The 22385-nt window shown below is 40.7% G+C and overlaps 1 protein-coding gene and 1 long non-coding RNA gene across 4 annotated transcripts in view; both read right to left on the reverse strand.

Moving 5' to 3' along the window:
* Positions 1-10621, reverse strand: part of THOC3 (THO complex subunit 3) — a 122505-nt gene extending 111884 nt beyond the window's left edge. Inside the window, exons 1-5 of one of the 2 annotated variants that reach the window (XM_086720243.1) lie at positions 10274-10621; positions 9353-9509; positions 7725-7929; positions 237-398; positions 17-117 (exon numbers count right to left, since the gene is read on the reverse strand). In XM_086720243.1, coding sequence (XP_086576369.1) covers positions 17-117; positions 237-398; positions 7725-7929; positions 9353-9509; positions 10274-10540 — 892 coding nt within the window. In that variant the 5' untranslated portion in view covers positions 10541-10621. The remainder of the gene's footprint in view (positions 1-16; positions 118-236; positions 399-7724; positions 7930-9352; positions 9510-10273) is intronic. The other variant, XM_025924552.2, reaches the window with a different exon arrangement.
* A 2145-nt stretch (positions 10622-12766) lies between these two features.
* The window catches only part of LOC147584208 (uncharacterized), a 70727-nt gene continuing 61108 nt past the window's right edge, over positions 12767-22385 (reverse strand). The window contains exons 3-4 of one of the 2 annotated variants that reach the window (XR_015255966.1): positions 20219-20492; positions 12767-13999 (exon numbers count right to left, since the gene is read on the reverse strand). This is a non-coding gene — a long non-coding RNA (uncharacterized LOC147584208). Of the gene's footprint in view, positions 14000-20006; positions 20493-22385 lie in introns of those variants that run through there. The other variant, XR_015255960.1, reaches the window with a different exon arrangement.

Consider the following 22385-nt stretch of genomic DNA (forward strand, 5'->3'; position numbering starts at 1 on the left):
TGAGGGTTTCAGTTACCTGTCTCTACTTCAGCAATGTCAATAAAATGATCTTCTGAAGCTGATGCCAGCATTTTTCCATCATGGCTAAAACTGAGGGTCCTCACAGGCCAATCCAGCCTATAACAGAGAAGACAGAGGAGACATTAGAATAACCCAATAAGAGGAGGGCACAATTTCACCCAAAATGAAGTAAAAGTAACTTATCCAGCAAGGAAAGTACTGGCAGGGCTGCTTACCTGGAAAAGCACCGAACACACACTAACTCATCCACATCCCAAAGGCTGACCAAAGCATCTGCACTTCCTGTGGCAAAGTACTTCCCCATGGGGTCAAATTTGATGCAGATGCAGTTGGAAGGATGGGCATTGATGGACTGCACAGGCTTCAGCTCTGGGTAGCTGAGAAACAAGACAGATGGCAATCAAACTATGGGAAGAGGACTATGGTACTGAGACAACAACAGGAGACGCTGAAGAAGAAAACCAAAGTAAGACAACATAACAAATATCAGACTATAATTCAAACAAACTTTTCTAAACTTTAAAAAAATAAAATTAGATTATCATCAGACCTTTCTGACAATAAGACTTTCTGCCAAAAGAAAATGGACTAACGTATTTAAGCTATACAGGGAAGAAAATATGAATCAAGGATTTTTTTTTAGTAGGCTTCATGCCTAGCATGGGGCCCAATGTGGAGCTTGAACTTATGACCCTGAGATCAAGACCTGAGCTGAGATGAAGAGTCAGACACTTAACTGAGCCACCCAAGTGCCCCAAGGATTTTTTAATTTTTTTTTAATGTTTATTTATTTTTGACAGAGAGAGAGAGACAGAGCATGAGTGGCAGAGGGGCAGAGAGAGAGGGAGACACAGAATCTGAAGCAGGCTCCAGGCCGTGAGGATTTTTATGTCTAGCAAAAGTGACTATCAATTATAAAAAGCTCAAATACTAAGCATAATATAATAAACTAGTTGTAAGTTTTATTAAGTCTATAAATTATAATAAGTATGAACTCAGGGAAAACTGTTCCCATGAACCCTGTTCCTGAGGAAGCTAAAGAATGAGCTTTAACAATCAAATGACTAGAGATTCATCAGCATAGGACTGTCAATGAGCATTACATATATAGCTTCTTGTGTATGTATTGGTGGTGGTAGTGGTAATACTGTTATTCTGAGATATCTCCACATATAACATGGATAAAAGTAATAAGTAACTGTGGGATATTCTAATTCTGTAATCCCGTGTCCTTGAGAACCTGAATACTCAGTTTGAAGGAAAGAGTTACTTATAATATAGAAGATATTTAGTAAAATTCCTCTAGTCCTGAATTTTAACTGGAACTTATCAGTATGAATTCACAAGATATTTTATCTTTAAAAATACACACAGAGGCACCTGGGTGGCTCAGTCTGGGGCTTCTGACTTCAGCTCAGGTCATGATCTCACAGTTCGTGAGTTCGGGCCCCGTGTTGGGACTCCGTGCTGACAGCCCCGAGCCTCGAGCCTGCTTCAGATTCTGTGTCTCCTCTCTCTCTGCCCCTCCCCAGCTCTCACTTTGTCTCTCTCTCTCTCTCTCTCTCAAAAATAAACATTAAAAAAATTTAATAAAAAAACAAATACATACATACACATATGCTTCCTTGCTCTATCCACTGGAAAGGTCTAGAAATAATAATCAACGTATCAATATGGACATCGGTAGCTCCGATGTTATTTCTCAGAAAAAGAATCCAGGGATTGATTCTTAGAGAATTTTCTGATTAAAGGTCTGAGGCAGGAAGCATACAAGATGAACTTGGAATACTCATTATACCAGAGAGCAAGAAACTGAAGACTACTAACACTGTCAAAAAAATGACTCAGGAATCAACTTGAAGAGGCTCCCATTGGCTAAAGATGGGATAATTTGAGCTTCCATAAGGATAATTATTCCAATAGATTGAAACACATCTACCATGCTTAAATACATGAGTTTATAATGAGTCTTAAAACTAGCTGATTATCTTTGTAAGTGAGAGAGAACTAATTCATTATCTGATGACAAGAAGCATTTATCCTGTCTTTTCTAAGTAAACTATATATTTTTTTAAGTTTATTTTTATTTATTATTTTGAAAGAGAGAGACAGAATGTGCATGCACAAGCAAGCACAAGCGTAAGAGGGACAAAGAGAGAGGGAGACAGAATCCCAAGCAGGCTCCCCACCCAGCACAGAGCCTTGACGTGGGGCTCCATCTCACAACCATGAGATCATGACCTGAGCCCAAACCAAGAGTGGGACAGTTAACCAACTGAGCCACCCAGGTGCCCCAAAGTAAACAATATTCTTAAGTAACCAAATAGTAGGGGCACCTGGGTGGCTCAGTCAGTTAAGCATCCAACTTTGGCTCAAGTCATGTTTTCACGTTTTGTGAGTTCAAGTCCTGAGTGGGGCTCTGTGCAGACAGCTTGGAGCCTGGAGCCTGCTTTAGATTCTGTGTCTCCCTCTCCCTCTACCCCTCCCCTACTCGCACTCTCTCTTTCAAAAATAAATAAACATTAAAAAAAAAATTAAATTCCAAAACTAGACAGAGACCCCACTAAAAAGGAAAACTATAGACTGATTTCCCTGATGAACATGGATGTAAAAATCCTCAACAAGATATTAGCCAACCGGATCCAAGAATACATTAAAAAAATTATTCACCATGACCAAGTGGGATTTATACCTGGGATGCAGGGCTGGTTCAATATCTGCAAAACAATTAACGTGATTCATTACATCAATAAAAGAAAGGACAAGAATCATATGATCCTCTCAATAGATGCAGAGAAAATATTTGACAAAATACAGCATCCTTTCTTGATAAAAACCCTCAAGAAAGTAGGGATAGAAGGATCATACCTCAAGAACATAAAAGCCAAATATGAAAGACCCAGCACTCATATCATCCTCAATGGGGAAAACTGAGAGCTTTCGCCCTAAGGTCAGGAACAAGACAGGGGTGTTCACTCTCACCACTGTTATTCAACATAGTATTGGAAGTCTTAGCCTCAGCAATCAGACAACACAAAGAAATAAAAGGCATCCAAGTCAGCCAGGAGGAGGTCAAACTTTCACTCTTCGCAGATTAACATGATACTCTATATGGAGAACCCTAAAGATTCCACCAAAAAACTGCTAGAACGGATTCATGAATTCAGCAAAGTTGCAGGATATAAAATCGACACACAGAAATCAGTTGCATTCCTATACACCAACAATGAAGCAGCAGAAAGAGAAACCAAGGAATCGATCCCATTTACAAGTGCACCAAAACCATAAAATACCTAGGAATAAATCTAACCAAAGAGGTGAAAAATCTAGACACTGGAAACTAGAGAAAGCTTATGAAAAAAATTGAGGATGACACACAAAAAAGAAAAAGATTCTATGCTCCTGGATAGGAAGAACAAATATTGTTAAAATGTTGATACTACCCAAAGCAATCTACATATTCAATGCAATCCCTATCAAAATAACACCAGCATTCTTCACAGAGCCAGAACAAATAATCCTAAAATTTGTATGGAACCAGTAAAGACCCCAAATCACCAAAGCTTTTCTTCTTGAAAAAGAAAACCAAAGAAGGAGGCATCACAATCCCGGACTTCAAGCTATACTACAAAGCTGTAATCATCAAGACAGTATGGTACTGGCACAAGAACAGACACTCTGATCAGTGGAACAGAACAGAGAACCCAGAAATGGACCCACAAACGTATGGCCAACGAATCTTTGACAAAGCAGGAAAGAATATCCAATGGAATAAGGACAGTCTCTTCAGCAAGTGGTGCTGGGAAAACCGGACAGCGACATGCAGAAGAATGAACCTGGACCACTTTCTTACACCATACACAAAAATATGAACTCAAAATGGATGAAAGACCTAAATGTAAGACAGGAAGCCATCAAAATCCTCAAGGAGAAAGCAGGCAAAAACCTCTTTGATCTTGGCCAGGGCAACTTCTTATTCAACACATCTCCGGAGGGAAGGGAAACAAAAGCAAAAATGAACTACTGGGACCTCATCAAAATAGCTTCTGCACAGCAAAGGAAACAATCAGCAAAGCTAAAAGGCAACCGACAGAATGGGAGAAGTTATTTGCCAGTATCCAAAATCAATAAAGAACTTATCAACCTCAACACCCAAAAAACAAACAATCCAGTGAAGAAATGGGCAAAAGATATGAATAGACACTTCTCCAAAGAAGACATCCAGATGGCCAAGTGACACATGAAAAGATGCTCAACATCACTCATCATCAGGGAAATACAAATCAAATCCACATGAGATACCACCTCACACCTGTCAGAATGGCTAACATTAACAACTCAGGCAACAACAGATGTAGGCGAGGATGCGGAGAGAGAGGATCTCTTTGGCACTGCTGGTGGGAATGCAAGCTGGTGCAGCCACTCTGGAAAACAATATGGAGGTTCCTCAAAACATTAAAAATAGAACTACCCTACAACCCAGCAATTGCACTACTAGGTATTTATCCAAGGGATACAGGTATGCTGTGTTGAAGGGACACGTGCACCCCAATGTTTATAGAAGCATTATCAACAATAGCCAAAGTATGGAAAGAGCCCAAATGTCCATCGATGGATGAATGGATAAAGAAGATGTGGTATATATATACAATGGAGTATTACTCAGCAATCAAAAGAATGAAATCTTGCCATTTGCAACTATATGGATGGAACTAGAAGGTATTATGCTAAGCGAAATTAGAGAAAGACAAATATCCTATGACTTCACTCATATGAGGACTTTAAGACACAGAACAGATGAACATAAGGGAAGCAAAAATAATATAAAGACAGGGAGGGGAACAAAACATAAGAGACTCATAAATATGGAGAACAAACAGAGGGATACTGGAGGGGTTATGGGAGGGGGGATGGGCTAAATGGGTAAGGGGCATTAAGGAATCTACCCCTGAAATCACTGTTGCACTATATGCTAACTAACTTGTTTGTAAATTTAAAAAATTAAATTAAAATAACTAAATTAAATTAAATTAAATTAAAGAATTTACACAGCCATTGCTGGGGAAAAAAAAAAAAAAAAAAGAAGAGGTAATTTAAGACCTAGACACAGAAAGGAACACAGCCTGTAAAGATTGGATCTGGGGAAAATTCAAAGGGAAGCCTCTGTAGTGTTTTCAGCAGGGGTGAGACGCAATCTGAGTTACTCTTCTACAAAACCACTGTCACACTGAATTGTCACCATCTCCACACCAGACTGTGGGTTCCTGGGCACAGAAACTAGCTGATCTTCACATCTGTACTCTTGGCACTCAGCCCAGGTCTGCCACAGGGTAGATGTTTAATGGATGGTTGAATGAACATCCTTGCCCCTCAAAAAGAATAAAATCTTGCCATTTGCAACTATGTGGATGGAACTAGAAGGTATTATGCTAAGCAAAATTAGTCAGTCAGAGAAAGACAAATATCATATGACTTCACTCATATGAGGACTTTAAGACACAGAACAGATGAACACAAGGGAAGGGAAGCAAAAATAATATAAAAACCAGGAGGGGGACAAAACAAAAGAGGGTTACTGGAGGGGTTGTGGGAGGGGGGATAGGCTAAATGGGTAAGGGACATTAAGGAAATCTACTCCTGAAATTATTGTTGCACTATATGCTAACTAATTTGGATGTAAATTAAAAAAATAAAATTAATTTTAAAAATAATAGGGGCGCCTGGGTGGCGCAGTCGGTTAAGCGTCCGACTTCAGCCAGGTCACGATCTCGCGGTCCGGGAGTTCGAGCCCCACGTCAGGCTCTGGGCTGATGGCTCAGAGCCTGGAGCCTGTTTCCGATTCTGTGTCTCCCTCTCTCTCTGCCCCTCCCCCGTTCATGCTCTGTCTCTCTCTGTCCCAAAAATAAACGTTGAAAAAAAAAATAATTAAAAAAAAATAATAATAATAATAAATAATAGTAATAATTAACCAAATAGCAGATGAGAGGAAATCCCTTATATTCCAACAAATAAATAAGCATGTGAAATCAGCTAAATTCAGACTAGGAGAATATCTGCAGGTTTTCAATGACTACATTAGAAGTAAAAGAAGGATGCAAAGTGACTTGGTAGTGTAACATACTTAAAAGACATCCAATTTTTTTAAATACACAAAACTAGAGTATCTAGAAATGCATACATGGTCGCTAAAACTATAAAGAAATACTATAAAAATCAAGATAGTGTTTCCTTTTGAGGAGGGGGAGATATGAGCAGGAAAAGCACATGTTTGGACTTCTGGGATGGCCAACAAGTTACATTTCTTGACTTGGGTGGGGTTACAAAGATGTTGGGCATATAATGGTTCATTAAGCTATACATTGTTTTAAGTGATTTTCTGTATCTGTGTTTTATTTTCTGATAAAAAGGCTTTAAAAGAAAAAAGATATAGAATCCTTACTAACTACAGAATAAAATGCAAGCTGCTAAGCATAGAATTCCAGCCTTTTATAATCCGGTCCCAGATTATATCTCAACTTTATCTTCCCATTTTCAGGCCCTCTCTTCAGACACCTTATCTGCCACCACTCCCAGCAACTCTGACCTACCAACTCTTCCCCAAATAGACCATGTTCATTCACACCAGTTTCGTCCAACTGTATGGTTCCCTTTTGATGATTCTTAAAATTCTCCTCAACTTTAAGGATCAAGCTCAAAAGGTGCCTCCTTCAAGCTCCAACTCCCACAGTCCATATAAATTTCTTTCCTTGGGGTTCCATAGCAAATTCCTAGACTCTCTAACATAACCTATTTCATACTGCCTTGCATTACCCACCCAGAATAACAGAAAGAATAGAATCGACAAGCCTGAATTTCAATTCCACCATTTCATTCATTTACAGAATAAATATTTAATGAGATCCTAACTCTGTGTAGCAGGTATTAAGTTAGGCACTAGGGATTTAAGAGTAAACAAGTTACACACGGTCCTTACCCTCATGGAACTTATAGTCTAATGGAAGATACAAATAAACATGAAATTATAACATAGAATGAGAAATGCTTCCAACAGGAAGTACATAAAATAAGCTTCTGGGGCCCTTAGGTGGCTCAGTCGGTTAAGCATCTGACTTCAGCTCAGGTCATGATCTCGCAGTTCACGAGTTCGAGCCCCATGTCAGGCTCTGTGCTGACAGCTCAGAGCCTGGAGCCTGCTTCAGATTCTGTTATCTCCCTGTCTCTCTGCCCCTCCCCCACTCACACTCTGTCTGTCTGTCTCTCTCTCTCAAAAATAAACACAAAAAAAATGTTTGTTTTTTTAATAAAAAAAAATAAGCTTCTAACCTGGGGAAGTAGGAAGATGATGAAGATGGCTTCCCTGGAGGGTAAGTGATATTTAAGCTAAGACTTTATGGGTACAAATTATCCACAATTCAAGGTGCATCTACTTCTAGTGCTCACTAGTTGATAGTGATTTAACCTCTGTGAATCCCAGGTCCTCATCTGTCAAATAAGATGCATACTATCAACCCCCTAGAATTTCTGTGATGACTTAAGTAAAATATAAGGTGCCTGGCTCAAAGGTGCTCAACAGAGGTTAGGATTCTTTATTACCACTTGTCCTTTGACCTCCTTCAGGACAGACTCAACATCTAATTCATCTCTGTATCTACCACAGCACCCAGCACAAAGATCAGACAGTTCCTAAGCTAGAACCCTCTCACCTGAGGATGTTGATACAACCATTGCCATTTGTCAGAAAGAACATGTTATTGTCATTATTCCAAGAGATTTCATTGACTTCAAACTTGAACTGCTCCTCCGCTTTGGAACGGTGTGTCTTGGCATCAATAAAGGTCACCACATCATCCTTGTTGCCCACAGCAATGGTCTGTCCATCGGGACTCCAGCAGATATTAATGTTCTCCCCTGGAAACCCAGATATAATCAGCAAGATATTGTTTGCCCATAATCCTCCAGAAGTTTATTTTTTTTACCATACAAAGACCAGAGCTATTCACTAAGGTCCTAGTCAATAGAAGGGAATGACCACTTACTCAACAATTTTGAGACCAGCACATTCATCTACAAATTTCCCCCCTTTGGGTCCTCACAATAATTCTCTAATGGACACTTCATTATTCCCAATTTACATATGAAGAAATGGAAGATAAGAGAGATGAGCCAAAATGTCAAAGCTATGACGTGATAGAGCCAAAATCTAAGCCAGATTTAACTCCAAAGCCTCTTATTCTTACACCAACATTTCCCAAACTCCACTCATTCGAATGCCACTTTCACAATTTTTGTCCTATGTTAACAGCTATATTTCTTTACTCAAGACTTTTCTTAAAATTGACTCAAAAAATTTCTTAAATAAATTTAGTTTCAATTTAGCAATGAATTCTACAGGCTAGTTCTTTTTTTCTGGTAGGTATTAAGATATAGACACAGCCAGTTTTGAATGTTCATCCATGTTACACCTAAATCACACATGCATTACCAGCCGTCTACTTGGAGAAAGCACTACAACATTCCATGTCCAGGTACCAGTCTTGTCAAAAAGTCCAGTGGCCCACAGTGAACACATTGATTAGAAATGTCATCAACTTTACCAATTCCATGATGCATATTTTTTTCACACTTTATTATCTATAATGTACCTTAAAATACAACAGGATGCATCTCAAAATTTTTGGTGCATCATGGTTATGTAGAAGCTTTATCTTCTTTCCTACTAGCACATAAAATATTGGTGCCTCTTGTAATCAATGACATGTTAGTCAATAAAATATAATAAATGGCCTCAAGGTTTACAGAACAATAACTGGTGAAGAACAGATTCTACAAACATACTGCACGACTTCCAGTTCATTTTGTCCCAGACCACCAAGACCATTCATTCCAAAATCAGCCATTCTAGCCTATCAACAGTTTCATAAATTCTCCACACATCTGTACATGCAGTTCCCTCCTAGAGCTGCCTCCTATCCCCCACCAACCCACTGTACCCTGACCACTAAATCCCTATTAGCTATTCTAAGAGTTTGCTCAAATCTGTGAGACCCTCCCTGTCTCCACAGGCAGACTTAAGCATTTCCATTCTGAGTGTCCATCTTTTAGACCTCTCCAGTTAAGACGAACCATGTCATATCACGTACGGTTTTTTTTACACGTACGTCTCTCTCCCTGCACTAAACCCAGTACGGGTCCTAGGAGCTGGAGATTGTCTTATTCAGCCCAGGATGTCTCATACCTAACACAAGGCCACAAATAGAGAAGATAATTCAGGAAAGGCCTGTTGAACGACTAGAAGTAGCTCATTCCTATTGCCCTTTCTCTGAAGAGTCACCTTTAGTGTTCACGGTGGCAATGCATTTCGTAGTCCTCACATCCCAGATGCGAATGGTTTTGTCTCCAGACGCGGTGACAAAGAGGTCAGGATTACTTGGGTGCCAACAAAGCTGGTCCACACTATCCCCATGTCCCCGATAATTGTTTTCTTTAACCTGAAATAAGAGAATCCAAACATCACTACACACAAAAGTACCTGCCTCCACATGTAATTTTTTTAACCTTATTCAAACTAAAGTACCTTGTGACCAACAAAGATCTGGATAATTTAAAAGACACCAATCCTTCCAAGCCCTTTCTGCCAAACTACTCCCAATACCCACCCACACTTCCTCCCCAGTCACTCTAAACTGTTCTGAGGTTTGGGTTCCATACCAAGGGCCTTACTCTTTTGTCCTCCCTGTCCTTCCTCCTTCTTTCTGGTTTTCCATCCTTACTCTACCACCCAGGTTCCCAGTCTTGCTCATCCCCACAGAAAGCCCTATTATTTTCAAAAGGGCCCCCCTCACCACCATGGGGACCTCACCAGCACCACAGCACCCTAGCCACTCCTCACACTACACAACACCTTCCTACCACTCTCGTACACCCCCATCTCACCCCAGTCCCATCCACCCTCCTCACCAGCCGTCTTCATCTCCCCCCCCCGCCCCCCTCATCTGAATTCCTCCTCACTACTACACTCCCTCGCACCCCCACCTCCCTCTTACCACCGCCGTCCACCTCTCCACCACACCCCCTCCTGACCCCTAACCACCAGCCTCATCACTCCCACACTCCTCTCTCGTGCACTGCACACTCCCAACATCCCCACACCCCTTGCCTCCACCCCCCCTTTCACCCCCATTCTCTCCCTCAACACCACACCGCCCTTTACCACGGCCCCTCTCTCCTGCTGGGCCGGTCCCTGACAGCTCACCAACCGGTCCTTCTCCAGCAGGAATACGCTGGCCGTCTTGTCGAAGGACCCCGAGGCAAGGCGACGCCCGTCGCAGCTCCAGGCCACCGAGTGCACCTTGGCGCTATGCGCAGGGAACTCGCGCGTCTTGCTGTGGCCGCGAAACAGCTCCTGCATTCCCAGCACGTAGCGTGTTGGGCCGCTGGTCACTGAGCACCAGGGAGCCATCGAGCCAGGACCACTCTGGCCCAGCGCCGAGGGCCCCATGGCCGCCGCAGGAACCGCCATGACAAGCTCCCGGTGGCCCGCGAGCACACCGCCGCTTTGGCCCAGTCAGTCCTGCCGCCGCTGCCGCACGCCTGCGCCAAGGAAGAGCGGCTCTCCCCTGCACAGCCGCACTGTGAGCCATCCGGAGGGGACTACAAATCCCGGCATGCAGCGCGCGAGCTTCCTTACTTTTCAAATACGATTACGATTTAAGTATCTTTCACAGTTATTGATTCTAAGGATTTTAGGGCCTATTTCCCCCCTACCTACTGCCAGGTAGATATTTGTATCCCTATTTAATTGAAAAAGAAAGCCAATGCAATCTTTCTAAACCTCAGTTCCCCATCAGTGAAAGACATTTTTTTCTAGGGTTGATCCCCACCCTCAGTCCCCTCCCTTGGAGCAGAAGACTCTCCACACTCTGGCTGGTGAACTAGGGGTTTGTGGGTGTCCACAGTTCAGGAGGGGAGGGACTGAGAAGGAGTCCAGGGAAGTCTTTACATAGGCAAATTCTCCGCTTTTAAAAGGTACTACTGGTGAGTGATAGAAGCAAAAATACGTTCACTTTAGTGCAGAAGGCCGATCTATACAGCCTGCATAGTTCTGATAAGGAGCATATACGTACTGGTTGCTACATTCTTAAAAGGTCCCATGATTGCCTGTATATCCCACCACTAGTTAATATCCAGCTAAATGATAAGCACCGGAGAAGTCTTGCAAAAATAGTTTTACGAGTAGAAATTCAAAGAAAACATTTATGATCTAATACTCCCTGCACATCCCCGTCCCCTTTAACAGTAAGCATATAACCACTGGTGCATATAGCAAAAGCGTGGATCTTTCTGCCCACGTCCTGTCCCGGTGCCATTTAAATAAACTTACTAAGTTGCACTGTAAAACATCTCAAGAATTCTTTCTTGACGATCAGCGTTCAATGATCCCGCAACACCATATATATGCACATGATTACATATGAAAAAACAAAAAAGATACAGAGTAAACAATAAATGCCTACCTGTGACACACACTCCCCTCTTTGATTATATATTTCCATCCTTACCACACCTACCTTAAACCACAAGTCCAGCAGTTTCTTGCTGAAGAAACCAGTGGTAAGTTGCCACGACAACCAAAGCCCTGGAGAAGGACTTTGGGCTGGGAGAGGGGTTTGGAGGTAAGCAGGTGGCTGGAAATTTGTTTAAAAACAAACCTTTTTTTAAAAGGATAATATAAAAAAAAAAGTGATATGAGCACTTGGTAACAAATATAGAAAATACAAAAGGGAATAGAGTAAAAAGAGTAAGTTTACCTCCTGTGTCTCCAAATTCCCCTTCTGAAAAACATTATTAAATTTTTGTGTGGTCTTCCAGAGACAGTTTAAGTGTAAAAAAGCACCTTTGGAAAGGTAGATTGGTCTGTATATATCCTTCCCACACCACCACCGCCCAGCAAAAATAGCAGCCTTCCTTACATAAATTGTTTTCTTTGGTAAACACACATAATCTATAGTATATGCTAATGTCTCATTCTATTTCATGGATGAGTCTTTAATGACATGCATGTATAATAGTTTATTTAACTGATCCCCTTAATCGATAGTGTCCTTGAATTTGCTTTTAGAACAATACTGCAGAAGGGTCGCCCTGGGGGACTCAGTCTGTTAAGCTCAGGTTGTCTGTTGGCTCAGGTCATGATCTCACAGTTCATGAGTTCAAGCCCCACATCCGTGCTGCCAGCACAGAGCCTGTTTGGGATTCTCTCTCTCTCCTTCTCTCTCTGCCCTTCCTCGGCTCCTGCTATAAATAAACAAACAAACTTAAAAAATATATATTAAAAAAGAACAATACTGCAGTAAATATGCTTATAAACTTGCCTATGCAAGTTTCATTGTGCACATATGCACTTTTTTATTTGAATAGATATTACCAAAATGAAAGCATTCTAACAATCTCTATTTCCATCGGCAACATAGGGAAGTGTCACAAGATCCTAAATACTAAATGAATCCACATGTAAAGCACATACTCTGACGAAGGCCTTAGCAAATAAGGCCCTTCTCTTTCCTCCATATTCTTCCCTACCCCAGTGCAACCACAAATTCTTATAGACTTCAAAACTTTTTAGACTCCAAAGAATACCCATGAAGTCCACTAAAATCTTGGGGTAGGAGACCATTTGGTGTCTAGCTTTCCTTCCTTAAACTTTTCTTTTCAGGAATTTTCTTCATATGCTAGCTTTTTTTTTTTTTTTTTCCTACAAACACAGAGGATTTCTGTCTCTGGGTTCCAGATAAGGAAACTAAAGAAGAAAAAGGCAAAATGTTCTGCTCCAGATCACATGGTTGTTAATGGACAGAGCAAAGATTAGAACTCAGCTGTGACTGATTCCAAAAGCTACACTCTGATTCTCAGTTCCTGAAACCTCCATGTTATAAACATAATTCTTCGTATTTCTGTATTAATTTTATATTTTTGTACATTATGTGTGTTTTTTATTTCATTTTCCCTTGTGCTCTTTTTCTATATTCTGTAAACAGAAACATTAGAACCTCAGTTGTGATAAGTGTATCCTGCTGGTCTTCACTGAGATAGCGCATGGTACAACTGTTTTGAAGGTGGAACAGCATACGTGTGGGGGCTATGTGATTGAAGGCAGAGAATCTCAAAGGAGAGATAAAATTCAGGGAAACAGAGGCATTGGCCATTTTTTTTAAACTTGTATTTAGAAAAATAATCAAATTTACAGAAAAGTTGCAAGAACACTGCTAATCCTATGGCCCGGGTTCACCTAGTTTTAGCATTTTGTTTCCTTTGCTCTCTCTACCCATATACATATCTTGTCCTAAATGTTTGGGAGTAAGTTGCATATATCATTACACTTTGCCCCTAAATTTTTTAGTGAATATTTCCTAAGAGCAAGGATATTCTGTTTCCTATCTCCAGGATAGTTATAAACTTTGTTAATTTGAACAATAACATAGAATTTTATCTACTGTATTTCAGTGATGTCAGTTTAGCCAGTAATATCCTTTAGAGCATTTCTCCAGTACATGATCTAGTCTAGGATCTGATATTCTATTAAGTTATCATATCTCCTTAGTCTCCTTGAATCTATAAAAATCCCTCAGCATTTCTGTAATCATTTTGATATTCATATTTTTAAAGAATTTGTCTGATGGACCATTTTAATAGTCCCTTTGTCACCAAAATTTCTCTTTCAGGAGCTGATCTTTGCTCAACTCTGAAGGATATTTTACATATGGGAGTCTTTGGATTTTTAGGGTCACTCAGGGCAGAATCAGGATATAAATAATAACAGAGATATAAATAATAACAGGATATAAATAATAACAGAGATGACAGGATGTGTAGAGGGGATTTTCAGGGGGCGAGGGAGACATCCTACAGTGAAGGAAGAGTAGACAAGGAAAGAAGGAAGCTTGAAGTTTAAGTCCTTTGATAGTGGGGAGCTTTGGAGAAGCTGTTGTTACAAAAGAAAACAGGAAAGAGTCTGTCACTTCAGGCAAATGATGGCAGATATTCTACACAAACCCTTTAAACAACTGTCTTAAAGATGCTCAAGAAATTAAAGGAAGAGGGGCATGTGGGTGGCTCAGTCAGTTAAGCAGTCGACTTCAGCTCAGGTCATGATCTCAGAGCTTGTGAGTTCGAGCCCCACGTCAGGCTGTGTGCTGACAGCTCAGAGCCTGGAGACTGCTTCAGATTCTGTGATCTGTCTCTCTCTTCCTCTACCCCACTTGTGCTCTGTCTCTCACATACACTCTCTCTCTCTCTCTCAAATAAATAAGCATTAAAAAATTTTTAAAGAATTGAAGATATGGAGAAAGTAAAAAAAAAAAATATGTGAACAAAATGGAAATACAAATAAAGAAATAGAAAACCTAAAAAGAAACCAAGAAGATATTCTGGAGATGAAAAGTACAATAACTAAAATGAAAAATTCCCTACAGGTATTCAAAGGCAGATTTGAACAGGCCAAAGAAAAAAAATCAATGAACTTGAAGATAAGATCATGGCCATTATTGAATCTGAGAAACAGGAAAGGGAAAAGATTGAGGAAAAGTGAACAGAGTGTAAGGAACCTGTGTGATACTATCAAGTAAACCAACATATACACATTATAGGGGTCTGAGAGAGAAAGGGGGTACTAAGAAAGTATTTGAAGAAATCAGGGCTTAAAACTTCCCAAGTTTGGGGTACCTGGTGGTTCAGTCAGTTAAGTGTCCAACTTTTGGTTTCTCAGGTCATGATTTCATGGTTCATGAGTTCAAGCCCCATGTCAGGCTCTGCACTGACAGTGTGGAGCCTGCTTGGGGTTCATTTTCTCTCTCTCTCTCTCTCTCTCTTTCTCTTTCTGTACACACACACACACACACACACACACACACACACACACACACATCTCACTCTCAAAATAAATAAATAAACTTTAAAAAAAAAACTTCCCAAGTTTGATAAAAGACAAATATAAACATCCAAGAAGCTCAACAAATTCCAAGTAAGATGGACTCAAGAAGACCCACACCAAGACAGATTATAAGCAAATTTTCAAAAACCAGAATGTATAAAAACAGAGAATCATGAAAGCAGCAAGAGAGAAACAACTCGTCACATACATGGGATCCTCAATAAGATCATGAGATTTTCATCACAAGTTTCATAGGCCATAAGGCAGTGAGTTGATACGGTCAAAGTGCCAGAACAACAAAAAAAGTATCAACCAAGAATCCTACATCCACCAAAACTGTCCTTGAAAAGTGAGAGAGAAATTAAGACATTCCTAGATACACTAAAGCTAAGGGAACTTGTTACCACTAGATTTTTCCTATAAGAAATGCTCAAAAGTCCTACAGGATGAAAAGAAAAAAACAACAGAAAATAAAACTCAAAACAATATGAAAAAATATAGATCTCAATAAAGGTAAGTACATGGGCAATTACAAAAGCCGGTATTTTTGTAACAATGATTTGTAACTTCATGTTTTATTTTCTACATGATTTAAGAGACTAATATATTTTTTTAATTATGAGTCTAAAAACTAGTGTTATTGTAACCTTTTTTTGTAACTCCACATTTAGTTTTCTACATAAATTAAGAAACTAAAGCACTTAAAAGAATTACTACTTTACAGGGGCACCTGGGTGCCTCAGTTGGTTAAGCATCTGACTTCAGCTCAGGTCACCATCTCATGGTTTGTGAGTTCAAGCCCTGCGTCAGGCTTTGCATTGACAGTGAGGTGCCTGCCTGGGATTCTCTCTCTCTCTCTGTCCCTCCCTTACTTGCTCTCTCTCTCTCTCTTTCTCTCTCTCTCAAAATAAGTAAATGAACTTTATTTTTTTTAATGTTTATTTATTTTTGAGACAGAGATAGAGACAGAGCATGAACAGAGAGAGGGAGACACAGAATCTGAAGCAGGCTCCAGGCTCTGAGCTGTCAGCACAGAGCCCGACGTGGGGCTCGAACTCACAGACTATGAGATCATGACCTGAGCTGAAGTCAGATGCTTAACTGACTGAGCCACCCAGGCGCCCTATAAATAAATGAACTTTAAAAAAATTACTTTAAATTCTTTAAAAATACTTTAAAATTCTTTAAAAAGAATTAGTACTTTACATTTGAGGTCCCACAATGTATAAAGATGTAATTCTGTAACATCAACAACTAAAAAGGGTGAAGACAAAGCTATTAAGGGAGCAGAGTTTTTGTATGTTATTGAAATCAAGTTAAGTTAGATTGTTAAAACTTTAGGATATTAAATATAATCCATATAGTAACCACAATGAAAATAGCTATAGAACATATACAAAAGGAATTAGAAAAGAATTGAAATATTTTGAGACAAAAATCAACTAAGCATAAAAGAAGACACTAATGTAGGAAATAAAGGACTGAAAAAAAGTCATAAGATATGTAAAAAATAAATAGAAAAATGACAGAAGTAATCCCTCCTTATAAGTAATTAAGTGTAAACAGATTAAACTCTCCAATGAAAAGACAGAGATTGGCAGAATGGATAAAATATGTGAACCAACTATATGCTGTCTATAAGAACTCACTTTAGATCCAAAGACACAAATAGATTGAAAGCGAAAGAATGGAAGAAGATATTCCATGAAAATAACCAAAAGGGAGCAAGTTGGCCTTATTAATATCAAACACAACGGACTTTAAACCAAAAAAGTTTATAAGAGCCAAAGAAAGACATTGTGTATTAATTAAAGGCTCAATACAGCTAAAAGATATAACAATTATAAACATTTATGTACCTATTGACAGATCACCAAAATATATGTGGCCAAAACTGAAATCTGTTTTTATCAGTATTTGTAAAAAAAAAAATAGAGATATAAATCAAGTAAGGGATGCCTATACCTAACCTCCAGAACACACTGACTCTTGTTTTATCTGTTCTTCCCACTTTAATAAACCATTTGTAAAGAAACACACCTGAAGTGGAAATTCTTGAGAAATATTAGAACATCATCCTTCTAGAGGAATAGGATAGACTGGGTAGAGGGTAGAGTGGCAACTAGGACTCCAATTCAAAGTTCACAGTCAAATCTAGGGGGTCGTATACAGAGCTCCAGGGGAAAATCTCTGGATATCAAGGTCCTGGATTGGATAATTAAAAAGTTCAGCATACCCACAGCGGAACAGAGTTCTACAATACTCACTTTTCAGTTATCTTCCTATACAGAATCTTGGTCTCTGGGCCAAACCCTTAGGTCAAGGCTAAAATGCAGAGCAATGATGATCCTCTAAAAGCCTTTGAGAAGATTCCAAAAACCCAGCTCTAGCCTCCAGGACCAGAATCCTACCTGATAGAGTAAACTGCCCCTCTATGTCTGTGAATCTGCACCCTTCTTAAGCAGAAGGATAACTGACTGAAAGGTTGTTGCAGATCACATATTGAAAACAGGTTCTTACTTGAATTTATCAAATAAACATCAATAGAAAATATTTTTATCCATTTTAAAAATGAATAACAGAGAAGGAACACAGAGATCCATGAATTCAATGCAGAAGACATATTGTTCATGAATAATGAATAACTCTCTTGCCTAGAGACAGTATAGTGTGATTCCCAGCTGCTCATTCTTTTCCTGTCCCTTAGTGTAAACACAGAGTAAAGAAAAGACTGGCCTCACATGACCTTACGCTCTCATGATATCAATCTCTTACCAATTAACCCAGGTCCTAGATCCCACTGAATCATTCTCCTGGCATTCTGAACTTCCAAAGTTCCCTATTCTACCACCACTAGAATTCAATTAATTCATTCAGATTTGATTTCCATCCCGCTGAACACCATTTCACAGAGCTACTCTCCAGCTAGCACCTACTGTTGGCCTCTTCTATGTCAATATTCTCAGGAATGGGCCACTGACACCTGCCTATTTCACCTTCCCCTGGTGGCCAGCATCTGCCAAATACTTGTTCCTTTCCACTTCCTGACACTGTTCTCCAGCAAAACCTTCCTCCACTTCAACTTCCTCTGGGGAGACCCTACAAGCAGGTGTATGGAAACTAACGGCATCTTTTCCCACACACTTTATATCTTCAGGAGCATCTGAAGACACCAGTTATAACAAGAATGGATTTCTGAACTTGGGACAAGAAAGGAACAAAAAAGCGATCATGTATAAATTCTAGAAATAGCTTAGAATCACTTGCTGATGAGTGGGACACCATAGCCTCCCAACCATTCTGAAGCACTGGGGGCAAACCAAGCAGCTGACCAGTCATCACAATTTCCCATTTCTTTTTTTTTTTTTTAATTTTTTTTTCAACGTTTATTTATTTTTGGGACAGAGAGAGACAGAGCATGAACGGGCGAGGGGCAGAGAGAGAGGGAGACACAGAATCGGAAACAGGCTCCAGGCTCTGAGCCATCAGCCCAGAGCCCGACGCGGGGCTCGAACTCACGGACCGCGAGATCGTGACCTGGCTGAAGTCGGACGCTTAACCGACTGCGCCACCCAGGAGCCCCACGATTTCCCATTTCTTAAAACTTTGGAGAACCATATGCCACATAAATGGAGCTGGATCTTCTGGAATGTCCTCATCAGGCACAAGTCCCTGATCAACACAATCCTGGTCTTTGGTAGCGATTCCCCCATTAGCATCTCCAGCTGTCTCATTCAATGTAATATCTAATGTTCCTACCCCTCAAAACCAAATACAAGTTAAAGAATCCCTACAGTTTCCCCAGAAACAGCCCCTGCCCTACCCCAAGGCTCAGCCTCTGCTCCTGCCTAGAACCCTGTCTGACAGACTCTCAATGCCCTCTGTTTTTAAGGGGTGAAGCAACCAGTATTCACGGAAGATTGGATTAAGGAATCCAATAAGCTTCCATGTGAGGAGCCTAGTGAAGAAATTAGTGAAGGGGACAAGAGTATATTCTGTGATGGGGTCCAAAAGATAATCCAGCGAAAGCCTCAGTTATCCAATGCACTGTTTGAGAACTGACTCTAAGAAGGAAGCAAAAAGGGAGGTGAGTCATTCAGACAATGATTTATCAAGGCATCCAAGGGAGAACCTAGTAGAGAAGCAATTGGAAAAACACCCTGAGCATACACTTGGGCAAAGTCAATCAGGGTAGGATCCCTGTGAATGTACATCATGCAGGGCTCACTGCCGACTTTATCCTACCTCCCTCCTGGAATGTCTCACACCCACAGGGAAATCAGAAACTTGGCACCCTCAGTGGTTCAGGAATGTCACGTGAATAGCCCTTGGGGCTGTCCTTCATTGACTTAGCCACTTGACAGGTGCTAGAATCTCATCACCCCCGCCCCCCAAAAAAAGACCTTCTGAGCTATTGAGCTGAGAAACATCCAAAATCTAAATGGGGATCTGAGTGGTCCGTAACCAAGGAATGGCCCCACCACTGAGAATGTTGGGGACCCAAGATCTAGCAAAAACTTTTCTTAAAGACCATGTTTTAAGTAAGATACAGCTCAAATTGAAGGTTGAGCCACATAGTCATGCTCATTGCACTTCCAGAGAAGAATCACATGACTCAGGACAGTTTGGTGGCTAAAAGCTCACAACCCCATATGCAGTGTGTGCACAGTGGAGACATGGCCACTTCCCAGATTCTTTCTATTCACATGGAGGACAAAGGAGAATGCTGGATGCAGGATGGTGGAGCCCCTAGCCTTCAGGACCCAGGTAAGAGTCAGAAGACAAATGCAGACCCAAATGAAGTGAAAGAGGGCCCTAAGCCAAATCAGGAGAACATCTATAAGAAAATGCAGGATTAGAGACCTTCCACACCAGGGAAAGAGCAACCTGCTCAGGACAGAAGATTAGCAGAGACCTTTGAAGCAAGAACACCTCAGGTCCTGGAACAGAAGGGACAGGCTCTTCATAAAACTGAGTTCGGACAAATAAGGAGTCGTTTGCTTCAGAAGCTTCAGTTCAAGGCAAAAGGCAAATGTCAGCAAGGTCCTCTGATAAAAGTCACATTGGTGTTAGCCTTTGTAGAGAGCCCAGGACCTTTTCAAACCAGAATAGGCTTTATGGGTGTGAGGATACCGTCAAGGGCCTGATGCCAGAGGGGAGACTGTGGTTTAGGATGTGTTTCATGCACAGAAGGAAAGTCAGAATAAGGAGGAACCCCAGACCCAGGCAGAGCCCACAGCTGGACATTCCTGTGATTACAGAACCTCCTACCTTGAGCAAAGTGATAAGTGCAACAGCATCTGAAGGCTTGAATTTTCTAAGTAGAAGCAGGCAGTTAGGAGAAAAAGACAGACACCCTGAGAAAATGATGGAATTCATAGAGCAGCAACTCCTTCCACGTTCCCAGGAGTCAAGGGTGTCAGGTTCCACAAGCTGTGCTGGTCACTGCACTGGGTTCTCTCTTACTGGGTGTGCTTCTTCTACTTAGCCAGAAAGTCTTTCTCTAACTCCTCCTAGGTAGAGAATTTCAGAAACCTTTCATTCCCTGTAGAGAAAAAACAGCACTCCTATTAATATATTCTCCAAAGAGTATATTTTATTTTCCAAACAGATTTATTCCTTCTCATAGGAGCATGGTATGTGTTTAGTCGATGTCACATTTGAGATCAAGGTTTATAGGATATCAGTAGCTTGGACTAGAAAAAGGAAAAGATTAACTTCAGTGCCTACTGATTGCCTGCTTCAACTTCTAAACTGTGTCCCAGGCCATGGAGGGAGAGTAATAATAGCACTACAAAGTCACCACAATTCTGGCTTCCTCCATTTGTACCTGGTCACATGTCCAAATATTAAGTTCATTATTTTTCCTAATCCTTTCATTAGAAAGGAAAAAAAAAATGTCCCTATGCATATTTTCAGGAGCCTTCAAAAGTGACAAGATCAAATGAAGACCCAATCCCAGGATCTGGCTCAAGCAGTCCTACCCCCTCAATATTTTCACTTGATTTTTTTAATGGTATATTTATTTTTGAGAAAGAGAGCATGAAAGCAGGGCAGGGGAAGAGAGAAGGGGGAGAGAGGATCCAAAGTGGGCTCTTCGGCTGACAGGAGCAAGCCCGATGTGGGGCTTGAACTCACAAATTGCAAGATCATGACCTGAGCTGAAATCAGATGCTCAACCAACTGAGCCATCCAGGTGCCCCTCAGTATCTTCACTTTATACAACTCGCGGGTAAACCGTAGGGTGGGTGTGGTTATACAGATATAATAGAGCAATAAATTCTCCACTTAACCTCCAGGGACAGTAGGAAATAACCAGCCTCATATATCACAAAAGTAAGAAACAGAAGTTTAGAATGGCTCACCCTAAATTCAGAAGGGTTAGGAGACATTCACGTTCCTATATCTCTTGGTGTGAGACTAGTTGACATCCACACCTAATAGTCCTTCCCCTTTAATGAAAGCTGAGTAGATGGGCAGTAAAAACGTGAAGCAGTCAACTCCTTGTCCTTCTACCCTTTCCCATATTCTAGAGCATTACTGGACACAGAACTGAAGTGTGTGTGATGGCAGGGGAATTGTCAAGGAAGCTGCTGGGGACTGGTTCATCTCTCTGTCCCAAATGATAAGTGACAGCTCTGTGTAAAAGGGCATAAGTAGGAACATGTATGCAGTGACCTTGGCTTCTGACACCTGAACACTATGGATGTCCAGGGGTGGGGTAGTAAAGCAGCTTTCTTTATTCTTCTACCCTCTGACAGATGAATGACAAAGAAAAGGGAAGAAAGATCTTATCAAAGCTTGGAAGGGAAGAAAAACATTCTCTATACAAGCTTGCAAGTCTCTATATAATCTTCAAGTAACATTCAGTTTGCCCTCCTGGACTGGAGTGGAACTGGATTCAGAGCTAGAAGCATGAGTGTTGACTCTAGTCTTGAGCCAGCTCTTCCCACTTCCCACCCTAAAAAGTGACTTTTTTGCACTTTTAAAAAATTATTAAGTGTCACACAGAGCCGAGTGGGCTTTGTCATAGTACATTTTTAGAGTACTGCTATGGCAAAATCCTAGATGATCAGAACAAAACACAGTAAAAGGGTATTTGCTACTTAAGGATCTTTAGTGTCTGTAATGTTAATATATCTTGGAACAAATATTCAACTCATAATGAGATCTCTCTGTTTTATATTTACCTTCTATAAAATGTTCCATCTGAAAGAAAAAGGATGACCCAGATGTCAATGGTGGTCAATACGAGGAAAAGAGTAGTGCAGTGAGTGGGAAACAAGGAAAATGACTGAAGGAAATCAGAATGAACTAGAAATAGGAGGAATGAGAATATTCATCATTTTCATGATAGCCATCCCACCAACACACACACACACACACACACACACACACACACACACACACACGCACAACCATACCCAGGCCCACCTCT

Source organism: Puma concolor, chromosome A1, assembly GCF_028749965.1.
Source record: "Puma concolor isolate L17-30 chromosome A1, mPumCon1.1.hap2, whole genome shotgun sequence".
NCBI lineage: Eukaryota > Metazoa > Chordata > Mammalia > Carnivora > Felidae > Puma > Puma concolor.